This window comes from Penicillium cosmopolitanum (assembly GCF_028827165.1).
Source record: "Penicillium cosmopolitanum strain IBT 29677 chromosome Unknown utg000006l:49.0-5199605.0:1.0-5204138.0, whole genome shotgun sequence".
Lineage (NCBI taxonomy): Eukaryota > Fungi > Ascomycota > Eurotiomycetes > Eurotiales > Aspergillaceae > Penicillium > Penicillium cosmopolitanum.
Genome location: NW_026622676.1, coordinates 305,748 through 323,537, shown reverse-complemented (window position 1 = coordinate 323,537; position 17,790 = coordinate 305,748). Strand labels below are relative to the sequence as shown.

At 46.5% G+C, this 17,790-nt stretch overlaps 6 protein-coding genes across 6 annotated transcripts; 1 reads left to right on the top strand and 5 right to left on the bottom strand.

Annotated features, from left to right (window-relative positions):
* Positions 1-851: 851 nt before the first annotated feature.
* Positions 852-2,189, bottom strand: N7509_004633 (uncharacterized protein; the record flags this gene model as incomplete). Its single annotated transcript, XM_056629270.1, has 1 exon — positions 852-2,189. The coding sequence occupies one exon, from the start codon at positions 2,187-2,189 to the stop codon at positions 852-854; it is 1,338 nt and encodes a 445-aa protein (XP_056488572.1).
* Positions 2,190-7,858: 5,669 nt separating this feature from the next.
* On the top strand, positions 7,859-10,311 carry N7509_004632 (GMC family oxidoreductase; the record flags this gene model as incomplete). The annotated part of the gene is made up of 9 exons (XM_056629269.1): positions 7,859-8,001; positions 8,060-8,213; positions 8,263-8,516; positions 8,572-9,231; positions 9,289-9,349; positions 9,420-9,705; positions 9,759-9,884; positions 9,937-10,121; positions 10,180-10,311. The coding sequence occupies 9 exons, from the start codon at positions 7,859-7,861 to the stop codon at positions 10,309-10,311; spliced, it is 2,001 nt and encodes a 666-aa protein (XP_056488571.1).
* Positions 10,312-11,994: 1,683 nt separating this feature from the next.
* N7509_004631 (uncharacterized protein) lies at positions 11,995-12,332 on the bottom strand (the record flags this gene model as incomplete). The annotated part of the gene is made up of 2 exons (XM_056629268.1): positions 11,995-12,244; positions 12,271-12,332. 2 exons carry the CDS (start codon positions 12,330-12,332, stop codon positions 11,995-11,997), a joined length of 312 nt encoding a protein of 103 aa, XP_056488570.1.
* A 1,219-nt stretch (positions 12,333-13,551) lies between these two features.
* On the bottom strand, positions 13,552-14,178 carry N7509_004630 (uncharacterized protein; the record flags this gene model as incomplete). Its single annotated transcript, XM_056629267.1, has 1 exon — positions 13,552-14,178. The coding sequence occupies one exon, from the start codon at positions 14,176-14,178 to the stop codon at positions 13,552-13,554; it is 627 nt and encodes a 208-aa protein (XP_056488569.1).
* An 845-nt stretch (positions 14,179-15,023) lies between these two features.
* On the bottom strand, positions 15,024-15,890 carry N7509_004629 (uncharacterized protein; the record flags this gene model as incomplete). Its single annotated transcript, XM_056629266.1, has 2 exons — positions 15,024-15,800; positions 15,858-15,890. The coding sequence occupies 2 exons, from the start codon at positions 15,888-15,890 to the stop codon at positions 15,024-15,026; spliced, it is 810 nt and encodes a 269-aa protein (XP_056488568.1).
* A 111-nt stretch (positions 15,891-16,001) lies between these two features.
* Positions 16,002-16,651, bottom strand: N7509_004628 (uncharacterized protein; the record flags this gene model as incomplete). Its single annotated transcript, XM_056629265.1, is given in 2 exon segments — positions 16,002-16,230; positions 16,242-16,651. 2 exon segments carry the CDS (start codon positions 16,649-16,651, stop codon positions 16,002-16,004), a joined length of 639 nt encoding a protein of 212 aa, XP_056488567.1.
* Positions 16,652-17,790: the final 1,139 nt, after the last annotated feature.

The following is a 17,790-nucleotide window of genomic DNA, read 5'->3' as shown; positions in this document are numbered from 1 at the left end:
CTGATAGTCCATCCTTCGTCTAGAAGAGTTAGATCAGAAAGTGGGATTCTACAGGATCGAATGGGCTCACCGTTTGGGCTGTCTTTGATCCATAGTAAGACCTCGCTGTTTCTATCTGTTGTTCCTTTATTCTTGAGACAATTTCGCGCGCCTGCTGACGTTCCTCGCGGCGATTAACGGTGATGCAGGTCAGATGCTTAGGTTTCTTCCTCGTCGATAGTGACCAATCCGTAGAGAATGGTAGCTGGAGAGGCGCCGCGTTGAATACGATCAAGTCAAAAGTCCACCGTCTGACACGGAAAGTAGTTGACGAGAGAAGGAAGCAAGACACCCCGCGTTATTTTATTTTATTTTAGGATAAAACCCCGCGAAATCTAAATGGCGGGAGACAGGGATAATAAAGCTTTGACAAGCCTGGTCTAGAATGGTGCCTCTTGCATCAACAAGAGTCAAAAATCCTGTAGAAATCCGGACAGTTCCTGCTCAAAGAGGTTAGAGGCAGCCAGAGGCAGCCTTCGCGCACGGGCGGCGCACATCAAGATCGCTCGGAGTGGAGAGCCCGGCACTTTGCTACCCGTTTTGGGCATCTCCGGGGCAGCCGAAGGTTTGACAGAACGTTGTCCCGGACAGATCCTCCCTCATTAGTCCTGTTTAGCGTCCGATGATCACGCGATTGATGGCTCGGTCACTGTCTCCGAGGACTAGTGGGAGAGTGAAAAGGGCTCTGTTTGGCTACTTTAATATCCTGTTATATCCAGAATTTGGCGGGGCAGCCGGGATGACCTCATGTTCAGGCTGACATCGATTAACGGAGATTAAACTATTTATCTTGGCGGAGCCCTGATTGTCATTTAAGGGGGCATTGCCACATGCAGTTGACTATCGACCAATTCAAACCAAATACCCCCATAACCCGACTGTCGCGCTGTTCGGACCTGGTTCACGAACCCTCGAAGCCTGACTGCACTCATATTCTGCACCGTAAAGGCAGCTAACTTCTCTAGCAACTCTTCACCTGGGCCTTCCAGTTCAAACATTGCTAGCGTTATGGGAAAGACGATGGGCAAGGCCGTCGACTTCATCGCATCGTTCTTCACAAAATATGACAATTCAGAAAATATGCTGTTCGCAAGGAAATGTGCTGCTGCATCTTCAACTCCAAGGGGGTATCGCAACCGATGAATCACTAATAGAGCTGCTAATCGATAAGTGTTTGCTTGTGTGACCATCGCTAGGACCTCATTTTGCCCAAAATCCGTGTACAAATGAGGTGGCGTGGGAGGTCTCCACTGTTGTATGCGTTCTTCAATCTCTGCGAGCTGTTCATAAGCCTGCGATGGCGAATCAGACGCCGTATCGCGGACTTCTCGCTTTTGTGTATGGCTCCATGCGCAGATATCATATAGGTGAGTAAGGAGTGTCGCGCATAGACCAGCATAGCGATCAATGATGATGCGACCGGTGTCTAGCGGCAGTCGCATAATGGGAACCTCGCGATGTGCTAGACATTCGACCGTATCAATCAGGATCGGTGTCATCGTGATCGTGTCCATGATGGGAAATTGGATCAATCGTGGTAGCCATTGTTTTGTTGACATGAGCGCGCTCCGCACAATGGAGTGGGCAGAGGAGGAATAGGGGGCGGTGAGTACGTTAAAAACGTACATGGTCTGCCCCAGGAAGAGGGCGCAGGCCGCATCGTAATCATGCGAGATGGTGACGCTTCGTAAGCGTTGTAGGCCTACGGCGGCCTTTGACATATCGGGTTCATCTTGTCGCATTACCAGGGATCTCTGATAGCGCGTCATCAAGCCCAGAAATGCAAGGTACCCCTCGGTTAATGTCGGGCCAGACATGGAGAGAATGGTATAAATGGCCTTTTGACCACTTGGAATAAAGCTGGGACCCCACATGAAGGGCATATGTATTACCGCGAACTGCTCGACATTGCTCACAGTGCGGAGCGCATCGGAGATGGTGCGTAGACTGGTTGGCGAGGCGAGTAACTTCTCGGGCCCTAACGACATTCCATCGTCATGAACAGGCGTCCAAGCTACATCCGAGGCGCTCGATGGCGATCGAGACTTGAAGCTAACACTGGGGGTGCTGGGAGCCAAACTGTCGCGATTATCGCTGGATTCGGACGACTCATCTTGCTGTGTTGGAATCTCGGCGCTCCAGACCTGCATCTGCCCATGTGGAAAGGCCTTTGCCGCGGGCCGTCGTCCGATGCGTCTGTTACGCCGAGATATAGAGCATGACAGTTTTAAGCGTCGACATCGCGTGCATTGTGGGCTTTCGTCAGCGAAAGTGCATTTTTCTTTGGCGGAGTGGCACCGGTCGCACGCCTTGAGGACCATGTCCACGACCAGGAAAGGAGTGACAGAGAAGAAAGAAGTAGCCGAGGTCTGAGTACTCGTAGCAGATTCTCGCCGATGGGACAGGGCGATCGTGACGTGAGGAGCTCGGGTTTGACGCGTGAGACCAGGAGGGGACTGGCTGTGTCGTCTCCATTCGAGAGTTTTCCCCGCTTTTCCGGGGGATGGCCGTGGGGGCCAATCGCGGGGAGCGAGATCCGATAGTTTTACTAGTACATTGCTGGCCACTGAGGATGTTCGGAGATGGCCGGAAATTGTAGGAGGTGAGTATATATATTCTAGTAGCTATTCAGATATTTCATGTCCCTTTAGACTCTGAACTGGTCGATGCCGACGCTGTCATGAGTTTCCCGGTTATCGGGCCGAGAGCCTGCGGATTCCCACAAAGCACGCTGGGAGTCAACAGATGTGTAAATTTGGATTAATATGAAGACTATGTATTATCTCCAGTGACCAGCATAGATTGAGCCATTTTTAGAGTGCTATATCGCATTTCCTGGGGTAACCAACGCCTCCTATCCTTCCAGACCATTCGCCTGCTCTCCGGTGGGGATGAGAGTTCAGGGGTAACATTCCTCAACCATACCTTGGGCTCCGCTGACCTCGCTCCTTGGATCTCTTAACGGACGTTCCAAGGTTCCAGCCTTGCCTGATATGCGCGTCCTGCTATTATCGCCGGGCATTTAATAACCACGGGAAGACATTTTCTCAACTCGGAGCTGATCTTCTAGCTCACTTCCAAGTTTTATTTCTTTGCACCTTGGATTATCTCGACCTGAATTGACTAACTGCCGGCCTCCCAGCATCTTTGTATCACTGCCCCATCCTCGCTTTGTGGTTCCAAATAATTAAGGGACTCCCTACCGGATACGTCTCCTTTGGATTGTGTGGCCGATCTCGGATATGATCTATGGCCACTTTCTGCATTAGGTGATATGAGCAACCCATGCGACTCCAGTGAATGAATAAAGGGACGGAGCTGCCCCCAACATGCCGTGACGATACTGAGGCAATGTACTATTTGCTGAGAGATAGTGAACTCGCATCTGCGATACATCGGGTCGGTAGGCTTTTGTTGCTGGATCATAGCGAGTTGAATAATCGTGGCGGCAATAACACTGTCGAAAGTCGTGGATTTTGTTAGTGACGAACTGAGTATGTTGAAGTTCGAGTCCCTTTTTACTCACAAGCTTCCTATATGCATCTTAGTATGGTAGACCTTGCGAAGAATCGGGCGAACACATAGTACTATATTGTAGCATTGACCCTTCCACACGTCCCAGACTTGAGGCACGCCGCATTGAAATGCCGAACAAAATATCATCACCACGGTGGAAACCGCAATTGTTACTTGAACCACCCGTGCAAATGTATGATTGGTAGAATATGGGTGGAGACTTTGAATTTAGAGGGATAGCGACGATTTCGAAAAGTGAATGCTAAGGATTAACAACAGATTCGCCGAGTCAAGCAACTATCTAGTGAGAATTTGTAAGAAATCCAGCCAAGTTCGAGAAAGACTGACCTTCAAAGCATTATCAACTGAACCTTCCGGAATATCGTTTGAATGCTTTCTGTAGCCATTCGCGACCGCCGTCGATACGCAAATGGACTGTGAGATGCAAAAAGCGTATCCGCATCAAAGTTCAAGGATCAGCCCACGAAATTTTAGATATTTTGCGTGGTAAATATTTCTCACTTATCAAAGATGCAATTGCATTATAATCATCAGAGGCCAAAGCCCCCAGATGTCGAAACTTTGTTCACAGCCTCGTGATGACACTCATTATAGCAACAGATAATAGATATGATGGCGACATTAATGGCAGGCCCTTTTTCATCGCGTGAAAATCTGCTCATGATGATTTTGGGAGTGGACACCAATGGTCTCTAGAACTTCTTGAAGAAGCACTGATCTCAGAGGTGATGTGGCTATGTAGGAGTTTAAAATTCAATCGATGGTTACAGCAAAAGGATTGCCAAGTTGGACACTTGAAATTGGGACGGTGAGCTAACGAACAAGGGTACTGGGAGGGATTCGACGGGAAAGTACGGAGTACATTTTTAGCCATTTATCAAAATATCTTAGTGAAAATGCGCGCCTTGTTTCTGCACCTATCACTCTAGGCATCTAGGTGGATGGGTGTAGCGGGTGCTGTTATAATTATGTAGTGGCAGGGCAGGTTACTACGAGTAGAGATGTGACAACTTGATTCAAATATGAAGATACTGCTATGGAAATGGCGAGAAGAAATTTTCGATTTCAAAGTGTATCTTTGTGAAAATCGCACTTGTCAAAGGATCGATACCCTTGCTAGGAGTAATCCTTTGGCCCCCATCTGTGCCGCATCGGGATTGGTTCCGACGCAGCATGCCCGCTTCCGAAGCTCCACTTCAATTGAACTGGCATATTGTATGGATTCACGGAGCGTAGCAAGACCCCTGCACATGAGGGATTTTGCTATTTCAGGTTGTGGGGGTCATTGGCCGAACCCTGTCGATTTTACGCGTCGCCTCGACGTGGGCCCATCTGCATGAAAAGCTTGCATTAGATATACACTAGTCAATTGAAAGACCCTTTCGTTGGATGATTTGATCCCCATCGCGATGATCAACTTCTTTGCCATTTCCAGGAGAATTATCATAGGATTGAATCTGACGTGGAACGAGGGTTGGTGCGTTTCACCTAGCCCTATGGAGTACCTGGGAATTCCTAGCTTCAGCTACTTAGAGCAAGTCCGTGGCCAATTCTCCCAGCGAAAGAACTTGTTCTTTTCAATTCTTTCCTGGGTGTCCCCTACTCGCTATCCCAAGCAGCGTCGTTTCCTTCTCTCCCAGGATGTCGGTTTTTGAGTTGAAAGAAATGCACAACCAAGCGACCCCGGTCGGTGAGAATGTGATATCAACCGAGGATAGAGATCGAATGCAATTGGAAAGATTGGGCAAAAAGCCGTTACTTAAGGTACAGGGTCATATGCGAAATTATAACAAAAGCCATGAGCTAAGTACTACAGCGAAACTTCGGCATCCCTTCAATTCTAGGGTTCGGTTACACAATTCTCGCAACATGGGAAGGCCTTCTAGAGACAGTCTTCGAGGGACTTCATATATTTGACAAATAACTGAGCTCGTCATAGAACCTTTGTTATTCCACTGCAAAAGTTGGCTTGTAATGTTCGGACTGGAGAATAGGAGCTAATGAAGTCGCAGTGGTGGCCTCTGGCGGTGCTGTCTATGCGTATGTAGATCTACAGGGGACCAGTCGTTGAATTGTCGCGTGGATAGTGCTAGTACCTACTGGATTATATCCATAGATTTCTGGTGGCTCGATTGAGAATTCCAAGTCAACCTCAGGGTCAGGGCGGAGACAATTTGTTACGAGATTGCCTGCACCATGATAGCACACCTATTCAAACCCGGAACTAGGCGACTCATAAAATTGTACAATAAAAGGACCCACTTTTAAGTTTTCCCTTGAAATTAAGTTAAAATCTACCTACTCATTAGTATATAGAAGATATTCAGGGTGTGAAATTCTCGGAATATGTAGATCGCTGTAATTTTCGCTTCGGCCGAAGGCTGTACGACACTTTCAGTGACTTTACGAGCCTTCAAGTCCTATTTCCTTTTGCTTGCTATAATTAGTATTCTTCCTAGATATAACAGATGCTAATTATATGTAAATCCACTGCCGTAAATCTCATTTGAGCAGCTTATCGTGACTGACACAGAAATCAAGGTGTATTTTATTAATTTGTCCAAGACATTGATTAACTCACCCATATTTACCCCTATTTACACCTATTATCTTCAAAATAAGTACTTATGAGCGGGGAAATACATGGAATTGGTCTAGAGCGGCCGCCAAGGTGAGCTTCACTGCCTCGTTGAGCGGAATTTCTTCTCGCACCAATGGAACGTAAGCCTCCCGGGTTAGTTCGGTTTGGAGTCTTGCGAATCAGTCTTACAGAGCAGAGCGGGGTTAAATGACAAAAATGTTTCACAGCATTTCTGTCACCTTAGCAGATCCACTTGATGATGCAAAGCAATAACAGCCATCTTCCTCTACAATGTATAATGCGGAAGGGTTGTGTCATTGTCCCTGCATAACAACGGCTGTCAAAATCCGCAGGTCAACGCCGAGTGATTACTATTGCTCACTTTCAGACACGAACTTCGAAAATTTGAAATATAGAGTACGTGGCCTGAGAGCCCTAGTGACCCCACTGAACGTTGAAAATCACCCGCACGCCAGTCGGTAGAAGCGGATCCGCATCCTGCCCCACATAGTTATGTGAGACGACTTGTTTGATAGTTACCCCAGACCTGAAAGACTAACATCGAGTCTTTCCTCAGGGAGTTATCTGAGTAAACTGATGTACATACACTGAATTTAGCCTGGGATGATTGGTGTTCAGTCAAGTTTTGTAGTATGTTCACACGCAAGGTTCCCCGCCTTGCTTGGGGCCTAGGAGAGCTATAGAATGAGATGAGCCACAAGATACCCATCGAAATGAGATATAGAAGCCTGAGGCACAATGTCGTGGATGAATATGGGAGTATAAAGTCCATTGAGTCAGTACTCAACGACACTGCTTATCATTTGTCCGTTCAATGGAGCGCCTTCAGGTTTGTCATAAAGATATTCTCGCCAGAAACACTCATATAAACCCAGTTCAGCGGCTAGTGGGATTCCTGAGGGGAAGAGATGTAGAACAAACAATTACCTCTAATTGTTCTAAATTTTGCCCAACTAGATTTATACAGTCCCCACTCGGGCTCAGTATTACCCGGGCTTCCTCAATTGGATTCTCGCATGAACGGAATCGAACAGAGTTAGTATTGGTGCATTTGCAACAACTGATATGCACCCCAAATGGTGGCAAACGTAATCCCCGCAGTGAATGATCCAATCAAATGAGCTTAAAAGGTGTCTACCGTGGGGAAGCAGCATTGATACAGGAAAGCAAAATAAGAGGAAAAGTATTGTCATGTAGAGGTCGACGTACCGGTGCCAAAGACGAATTAGCAATGTAATTTCCAACTACCTATATAACGATTACAACTAATTTAAATTGCAAATCTCCTGCGGTGCTGGTACTACCGTCAATAGATAGATATAAGTTAGATATCTTTAACCTATTGATAGCAGTCTGCCTTTGAAGGGAGCTCAGCTTCACCCCCAGAATTTCTCACAAGGCGAACGGGGCGCTTGCTGACGCCCTCTTGAACTTTTCTTGCCACGTCGCCGAGACTTGATCCCCGCATGAGGGGTATAGGCCTTCCCTTGGTTGCCAATGAATTAGATATGGACTGGCGTTTTCCCTCTTTGGATTTGCATAAGTGGGGTAGCTTGGTGTTATAAAGAGCACAGGAAGACCCCGGATTCTTTCTTGTTCCCGTCTGTTTATGTCCTAGCTATTAGCTTAATATCTTCATCTCAACTATATTGAAGCTGTTCATGAAAATAGCTGATCACTATGACTATCCCAGAAGAAGTTGATATCATCATTTGTGGGGGCGGAAGTTCAGGATGTGTGCCTGCAGGCCGCCTCGCCAATCTTGACCATAATCTCTCGGTTTTGTTGATTGAAGCTGGAGAGGACAATTTGAACAACCAATGGTACGTGTTTCAAAGACCTGTGCTTTGAGTTACCGAAACTGATCATAAATGTGTATAGGGTCTATCGACCCGGTATATATCCCAGAAATATGAAGCTTGATTCAAAGACCGCATCTTTCTATCATTCACGCCCATCCGAGCATCTGGATGGACGCCGGGCTATCGTACCTTGTGCCAATATCCTTGGCGGGGGGAGCTCGATCAACTTTATGGTGAATTTCTCTTCATTAATACCGAAAGCATATATTAACCCCCTAAAAGATGTATACCAGAGCTTCTGCCTCGGATTATGACGATTTTCAGGCAAAAGGCTGGACGACCAAGGAGCTTTTGCCTCTCATGAGAAAGCATGAAACATATCAGCGAGCCAGCAACAACCGCGATATACACGGATTTGAGGGTCCCATCAAGGTGTCATTTGGTAATTACACCTATCCTATTGCACAGGACTTTCTTCGTGCGGCAGAATCGCAGGATATTCCGATCACGGATGATTTGCAGGATTTGAAAACTGCGTAAGAACTCCGAGATACATTCAATCTATCTCAATACTGATTGAAACAATCACAGGCATGGTGCTGAGCATTGGTTGAAATGGATCAACCGAGATACTGGTCGACGCAGCGATGCCGCTCATGCATATGTGCACAGTACGCGCGCAAAACACAGCAACTTACATCTAAAATGCAATACAAAGGTTGCGAGGGTTATTATTGAAAATGGCCGGGCAGTTGGAGTCGAAACAGTTCCAACCAAGCCTCTCGGTGGCGAGAAAGCTGTTCGTAAAGTCTTCCGGGCGCGAAAGCAGATAATTGTGTGCGGCGGTACACTCAGTTCGCCCTTGATTCTCCAGAGATCTGGAATTGGTCATCCGGAGACACTTCGCCAAGCCGGTGTTGAACCACTTGTGAATCTTCCGGGTGTAGGCCGAAACTTCCAAGATCACTATCTCACCTTTTCTGTTTTCCGAGCGAAGCCCGAAGTCGAAACATTTGATGATTTCATCCGTGGTGATCCCAAAGTCCAGAAAAAGGTGTTCGAAGAGTGGAACCTCAAGGGTACTGGTCCTTTGGCAACGAATGGAATTGATGCTGGTGTCAAGATTCGCCCTACTCAGAAGGAGCTGGATGAGATGAAGAAATGGCCGACCCCAGAGTTTAATAGTGGATGGGAGTCGTATTTCAAGAACAAGCTAGATAAGCCAGTCATGCACTACTCGGTTATTTCTGGGTGAGTTGAGAAGAGAGAGAGAGCCTCGCTATTGATGGCATCGCTAACAAGCTACAGATGGTTCGGTGACCATATGCTCATGCCTCCAGGAAAATTCTTCACCATGTTCCATTTCCTGGTACGGGTTTCAATTTAACACTGCGATCATCCTTTACTTTCAGCATCTGAATTCTAACTGAAAACTGCAGGAATATCCATTCTCACGTGGTTCAACCCATATCAAGTCCTCGGATCCCTACGATACCCCAGACTTCGATGCTGGCTTCATGAACGACAAACGTGATATGGCGCCCATGGTATGGGGCTACATTAAGTCTCGCGAAACGGCAAGGCGAATGGGATCGTACGCCGGAGAAGTGACAGGCATGCACCCTCAATTTGCTTACAACTCGGCCGCTCGAGCCTATGACCTTGATCTCGCAACCACCAAGGCATATGCAGGGCCAAATCATATCTCCGCAGGCATCCAGCATGGTAAGTTGAGAAAATACCCATTTAGCCCCAATACTCACAAAATCGTACACTAGGTTCTTGGTCGCAGCCTCTTGAACCTGGAAAGCCGGCCACGTCAACTCATCTGAACTCAAATCAACATGAGGCCCGCGATGAGATTGAATACAGCAAGGAGGACATTGCGCACATTGAGAAATGGGGTAAGACCGACTCAGAAATGCTTGCATTTTACTCTGCTGATGACCTCCTTAGTCCAACGCCATGTTGAAACGACATGGCACTCTCTCGGAACTTGCAGCATGGCTCCACGGGAGGGTAGCTCTTTAGCCCCACACGGTGGCGTGGTTGACGAACGTTTGAATGTGCACGGAGTGAAGGGCCTTAAAGTCTGCGACTTATCCATCTGCCCTGATAATGTGGGCTGCAACACTTTCAGCGTAAGTCTTTCATCTATCGCGGGATAAGACGATTCTAACATGACTATTTCCATTAAAGACGGCCCTTCTTATTGGAGAGAAATGCGCTGTTCTTACTGCCGAGGACCTTGGATATTCAGGTGCAGCCTTGGACATGAAAGTGCCTGCTTACCATGCCCCGGGAGAATTTGTTAACCTATCCCGCCTTTAAAGGAGGAAGGGAGGTGCATTAACTCATCCGGGAGCTTGCTGTGGCTGCTGAGCACATCAGAGAAACGGACTTGACGGATGGTCATATGATATTGAGCCTCGTATAGCCCCGAAGGATGAGTCCTGGGGCTTAGTATTTTCTGTCTGGTTTCTTGAATTAGCTCTTTATCTATCAAGACTCGTTTTCGAAGCACCAATACTACGTCGTATTTTTATTTCTGATGGGATCAGTATGGAATACTGGCACCTCTCATTTTTCGATTCCGAGCTCGGGATTTCTTGTTTTGTCCAATTGCGGTTAGTAACGCAATTCTTACTTAGGCCTACTATTGGGGAACCCAATACGGGATTTAAAATCCATGAAGAAAGATCTTGATATTTGGAGGATGGGGCCGAAATCCTTTCGGTCTCCTCAATCTGATGAGTGGATAAGACGAAGGGCGGTGGGTCAGTGAAGTCTTACTCCCATGACTGAAGTAAAGCTTGGTGGGTGGCAACAGCAAAGCATTAAAGACGGTGACTAAAGAATTGAAAATAGCGAGAAAATTATGATTGAGGCGTATGCAACAATCATGAAATTACTATTCTAGCTACAACCACCACCACCACTATGAATATTGTATTTTAAAAAGTAACGGGGTTATCTATGACGTTTATCGGTATATAATCCGGGTACTTTTGTCCAAAAGTAATTAGGGTAGGTATAGCAGGAGTACCTAAAGGTATCTGGTTTCGGATAGCCGTATTATATTCCTTTCGTCTACCCTTAGTTTTTCGATTATTTACAAAACGAACAGTATCTTTGGTAGTCAGAGCACCAAATTTGCCTAATTGCTTTTGGGATTTGCGTGCAATTATAGGTTTTTTAGGCAATTAGTTCTCTAATATATCGTATAAGAGATCAATACCCTCAGTTAACCAAACCTACAATCTTGCCACACGTTGCATTTGGCGGTGTATATCGGCTAGAATATCATCACGGTCAAATAAACCCTTTACTTTATCGTAAATTCGACGTACATCAGCTAATGACTTAGGTAGTAAGCTTAGAATACTAGATACAACCTGTAGTTGTAGTGTTTCATTACTATCGAATATCTAAAGCTCTAGCTCAGGGGTTTACAAATCCACCAAAGGCTTAATAACTAGGTCTAGATTATAGGAGAATATGCCACGTATAGCAAATACATTGCGAATAGTACGTGGTTGCAATACATCCTCACGAATTTATGTAATTTCCTCAAAAAAAAACACTAATATCGCGTATATCTCTACCCTATTAAGTAATCTAGTTATTCTTGGTTCGATATACCTATTTGCAATCCTAGCAGCCAAACAAGCGGTTTGAATACGCATTTCAACTGCATTATATTGACTAGGCATCGTGGTGGTGGTGTTGGTAGTCGAAATAGTAATAATGTGATTGTTGAGAGCAGAATTTTGTTGACCCCCGGCTGACCCACACGCGCCGCGTGTGGGTCAGCCTTAGGCTTCAAGCATCCCAGTATGCCGCCTGAGGTGACTGTTATATAAAATTCCTCACCACAAGCCTATGGCCCTTCTTGTCACAATTGTCCGTCGGCCCGCAAACCAAAAAAATCCCTTGCATACCCCTCCTCAAAGCCCCCACCAGATCCCACTGTGTGGAGATTGTAGTACAGTATGATCTTCTATAGACTTACATTTAATCCCACATGGAACGAAAGACGGTTTGTTCTAACAACGAGTTCCGGTCGAGGAATCTTTTGAAGTCGGCATTGCGCATCAAAATCTCCACATTCCAGATCATGTAGTCTCGCAGCATATTTTCCAGGTTTTTTATGGACTCGCTTTCCTCAAAATCAAATATCAATAGCTGAACGATGTCCCCCGTTCTTTCTTCGAAGAGAGTAAAGTTCTCAAGCAATCGTAGCAGCAGATAGAAAGATAGGACGCTAAGAGAATACCAGTCTGTTCTTACTGCAAAACGATGGATTTCAGCGTGACCCAGAAACACTGCTGCATAGCTTGTGTTAGGTTCATTGCTAAGATTCCCTCCAGATCCTGACCGCGGAGTATGGCTAAGTTCTGCTTGCATGATACCATAGTTAAGCGAAAGGCCCTCTGGGTGGAAGACATTCCAACTTAGGTTGGAAGGCTCCCATCTCTTTACCTCTTCCTAACAATGTGTTTCATTGTCTTCTGACTGCGAGCTGTTGCTTCCCGGGGATCCTGGAAGGGGGCACGGATCAGAGTAATCCCCAGAGTACACAAACTCACAACAACGACCAAAGAGTTTTTTATCAACACTCTCGATCGTCGTTGATTCAAGAACCTTTTTTGGAAATGAGTTTTCCAGAGCCCAATGTATTCTGATCTGCTTTTTCTTTTTACCAATGTAATGGTGAAATACCCCGGATTGCAGGATTCTGCGCAACTGTTAGGGGACAGAACAATGTTCTCCAAGAAGAGGGCAAAACTTAATTATGATATGGCGTCATGTTGAGAGAATGAAGAAGTGGAAAAATGTCTAAGACGGCAATTTTAATCAATTGAATGCTAGAGAAGCAGAGGAGGTATATATTCTCTGATCCTGATTCTTTTTTCACAAAAGAGGATCCTCGTGGCTCTTTATATCGATGTACTCGCTCTGCACGTGCCTGAGGTCCGCAATACTGCTGTGTCATCCTCCAATGAAAGCCACCGCAGCGATCCACTTCCACAACAGGTTGAGAAGCCTATGAGATGAGTTCTCACTGGGAAGTGTGACTGTCTGGCCACCCACAGCCACTGGCCCCGAAACCTGACTGCTCGGAGATCCCTGACATACTGTCGTCCAATGAAAAACACTGTAGATACCCACTCAGCTGACAATAGGCCAATAAAATAAATCCTCTACGGGAAATACCGATAGAAACCATTCGCAGCACTTAGTCCACACAATTCTGGCCCTAGGCTTTGCATGCTGAGTCGGAGCCGGGGTTGTGACGGTTCAAGGAAGCTTGGGGTTTAGACCTCGATCGGACAGTAAAATATTTGATCGATAAAGATATGTTAGCGAGTCTTATTTGAATGAAATTTGTCTGCTCAATGAATGAGGGGTATATTTGGACACGCGAGGTTTAGCATCAAGGCACATCTTGATGGGATTTTGCAGAGGCACAGCATGACCCAGTTCAATATCAACCTTCATCATCTGGCCAGAACGCAGAGTCGGTCTTCGCATCTTCTATGTAGCTTATCGAAATAAAGTAGACCCATGCTAATTTTGCGGCAGCTCTCCAGATGCCTCAGCTTCGTTTCCTTTGTTGAATGATCTTTGTACTGAATGCGTTCCTTTTTGGCGGGTTGGAAGGTTTTTGATTTTTCTAGACCTCATCTGTGCTGGGGTTGCAGGCTGCCTTATTTCGGCTGTATCTTCTCGGAGACCGGCATATACTGTCTGTGCCAATAAATGACTGACATAGTAGCGATTTGTTTGGTCGAGCGAAGGTAATGGAAGCCCGATCCATTCTTTCCCTTCGTCTGGCAGGGTCCAACAGACCTCTTCAAGAAACTGACGTGGAGAATCCTGGACATTCATTGCTTTGCGCTCCGCCTTGGAACCATTTATGTAGATATCTACCACCAGGTGCCGTAAAGGGCTGTTGGGCAAAGTTTGAGTGTAGATGAGACCGACTGCATCGTTGCAGAGAATCTCTCGGGTGTCTTCCTCGGCTCGTCCCTTCAAGAGCGGCATCAAAGAGTCTTGTAGCTCCGGGATCTCAAGATTCTTGGCTAAGAGCCACAATTTCAGTAGGAAATTCATTTTCTTCCTTTGAAGTCCCCCAAGAGAATGCTTGCTGCGATACATCCACAGAACTATCTCAGCGAAGAGATCTGGTTCCATGTCCGGAAAATGAATAGCTTGGTCATCAAACGATTGCTTCGTACGCTTGCTCAATAAGTGGTCAAAGTACGGGGAGCAGGCACAAAGTAGCTCCAGGTGCACATCAAATGGAGCTCGAGACTCGCCCACATCTAGCTTCACAATGCCAGACACTAGTGTCCTTGATGAGGCTTAGTATATCCCCTATCCCTGGCATTCTGTTTGTGGTTTCAAGCTCACTCAGCATTCAAATGGCTCTTCGATTCTTCCATTTCAAATTTGCGCCGATCGACTTATTATAAGCCGCGATCATGGGTTCTATACCTCGAGAAGTAAAGATTTCGTGAGGAGGCAGTCAAGAGATGCGACTGGGTTCTTATTGACCAAACGATAAGCTAGGGCCGTCGCCAAGATGCAGCCACGGTTACATCGGCAGAGCTAGTGTGGTCGAATTCGAAACTAGTGAGGGGTCCACTGGAGTTACAATATCACACCCAGAGGTACAACCGGCCAATGATGCCGTTCCTGACTCTAGAGTGGGACTTCAGATACCTGAATGCTCCTGCCAGCACATGCATCACCTGGCATACCGTGGCGTCTCGACCCGTTGATGAGCTAAGGCTCACAGCTTCTTTTTCTTCATCTAATATCTCCCAGAATAATTTCTCATTTCTCGCGAAAAAGCGGCTGGTTAAGAGCTAGTATATCATATCATGCAAAAAAAGTGAACTTGCGGTATTACATGACCGAAAAACCTATTCAAGAGTAGATCCGTGGCAGATACACCTTAGATGCCACTCTGTTCATACTCCCTATCAGTCTCTAGGGTTTTTGGCGTACCCGAAACCTTTTCCACAGCCTGAAGGTCAGACCTTGGCCGAACTTCCACCTAAAAAATGATTCCCATTCGAGCCTGCAGTCGATTGCCTCCTGGGACGATTCGAAGACCTCCTGGCGGAGACACAGCTTGCTATTTGGGCAGCTTCCCCCTGTGCCGCTAGATACAATGCCTGAGAGCTACGGAGTTGGATTATCTTGGTCAAGGGGTCATAGTCGTCATCTTCCAACGAGGAGATGCATGGGAAGATATTGAGAATATAAAGGCCTTGAAGGTCCTGTGCCGCCGGTGTTGTATTTTCACCAGCGAAAGGGAAACGATCCCATTCGCTGTCATCGGGATCAAAAGATTCGTCGAAGTCCGTCTCAAATTTCCGTCGTGATCGCTGGATTGGAAGCCAAGCTTCGGCGGCGGTCTGAACTATTTGTCTAATCTTAGTACAAAATAGCTCTTGCTGCGACTCGGAAAAAATTCTGCCTGCATAAGAGAGCATCTTCTGGGCTATAGCTCCAATCTCCGATTCAAGAGCGTTATGCTCAGCATCCGAATCGATCGAGAGAAGCACGCGACGGCAAAACGCTTCCTTCTCGCCATTACTAACTGCAAGATGTTCGAGAGTTTCACGAAGGTTATTGGTCTCCGACAGAAAGTAGCTCGGTTGGAAAATCCGTTGATTTATCTCCCTGAACAGAACAGCCAAGATCAATGCAAATCGTATTGCCTTGGCAGCTGAGGAATTCGAGGGAATCAGAGGGAAATTCGGTGGCAGAATAATGTCCCCCTTCCTAAGTTTCTCCCAGATTGTCTTTTCCTTTTTTCATCTATCAGTGATGCACGCGTGGAAAGGCTGCCGAGAACCAACCTTGAGAATATTTTCCGGAACATCCTGCTCCATGATTGGGCGTAGTTCGCTCGTAGCAGAGGTCCAAAGATTTTTAAACTCCGTGGTCCTATGTCAAAGGCGACAACAGTCAGTTCAAAAATGCTTGCAACCATTTGACACGGCTTACACATAATCATCATCAATGTCCGAGCATTGGACAGTGAAGTCTTCCATCTTCTGGATACGGTCTCGGATTTCCTGCAGCTCTGTTCTCATCGAGGCATTGGCAGCTTCCAGCTCTTTGCTCTTTTGCTGCTCGGCAGATAACGTTAATTTCAACTTCGATCCCGCTGTCTTCATCTGATCTATCGTCTTGTCTTTTCCTTCGAATTCTTTTGCAAAGTGGTGATGTCTTTAACAGACTGTGAGACCTTCGCAGCCTCCTGGGAGCAAGTTGCTTTTAGATTGACTATCTCCTGTTGTAGAGACCCCAGCTTCGTCGAATATCCAGCAATCTCGATTTCTTTCTTGTAAACAGTAGCACGAAGGGATTCAATTTGCGAAGCAGAATCTTGCTGTTTTGATTTTTCATCCTGGTTAGCTTTGAACATTCCGTTGATGGTGATTTTGTTTTCCTTCAACTCTTCATCTTGAGACTGAATCTGCTCGCGCTGTTTCGTGATCTCGCCAAGCACGGTAGCTGCAAACTGAGAATCAGGGCTTGAGGCCAGTATACTCAGGTATTTAATAAATCCTTCAAGGCTACCAGTGTTGGCTAGAGGTGGAGTATCGGACTCTCCTGATTTCAAGGATGAGGCATCGGTGGGAGGCATCGTAAAAAACTTTTTGGCTAAATCGTGGGATTGCGATGCGTTGAGAAACCGTGGGGCCTCAAATTTTTGCCAGAAAAGAGTTGTTATATATTTATGGTCATCTCGCGAAGATGTTGCCTCTGTAGCAACAGTCAACAAGCTGAGCCTCAGATGAGGGGAAGGAAATGTGAAGCGGTTCATGCATGCAAGTGCAGGGAAGTTTGCGACGTGTGAGGGAGCCAGTGGTCGTCTATCACGCGACATATGGCGAGCAGATGCACGAAATTAAGTCTTTACGTGTCATTTTGGATGTGGTCGCATCACTAAGGCTGCTGCAACTTCCGATAGTTGACCAGGGAGTTCTTTGAATTGAATACTATGTGGGTGGTTTTAAAACCTCAACGTGAGTAGGTGCAAGACCACCGCCGATCGAAGGTCGCTGTGGGTACCCACCTCTAGCCCATCCGACGAGCCAACGAAATCAGCCCTCAGTAGCATCACGTGGCTGTCCCGCTGAGAACTCAGCCCGCGACCCCTGGTCGCCCCTTCGACTATCTCAAGGCCGGGTTAAGGCCAGAATGATTGGTCTAAAAGAGACCTAGAACTAGAGCACAGCCCATATGACGTCTGCCCTTCTGTGTCGTCTTTATTTTTCAATAGGCTGTACTGTAACTAAATTTCTCTCTCAATGGGGTAGACATGCCATACAAAGCTGTGAGGTAGGAGTCTAATTATCAAACAGCGGCACCCTCTTGTGTGCCCTAACAAGAAGCGAGCTAATCTACATCCAGCGAGGCTGTTTGCCCCTTTCTCCTAGAATAGATAATGTAGTTGACAGGACGAGCGTGGGACCCCGCCCGGTGAATCTTATATGAAACCGCTATACAATTACCATCTTTCCTCTAGCCAGGTTCCATTATTTCAATTATGTCTGTTGGGCGTCACTCCTACTTAGCTTTGCAATATGCTGCAGAAATTTCTCCACTAGAGCTGCATTTTTTTGGAATGGGATCGTGAGCTCCAAATGTTGAACTTTTGCTCGAATATTGCTTTTTGGGGCACGTCCAGCTGCTCTCACCCGGGAGCCTTGTTTTTGCTTTTCATCCGGCGCCGACTTGAGCTGGGCGAAAGCAGGCTGAGTGATGGTAGGCTGAGTCTTT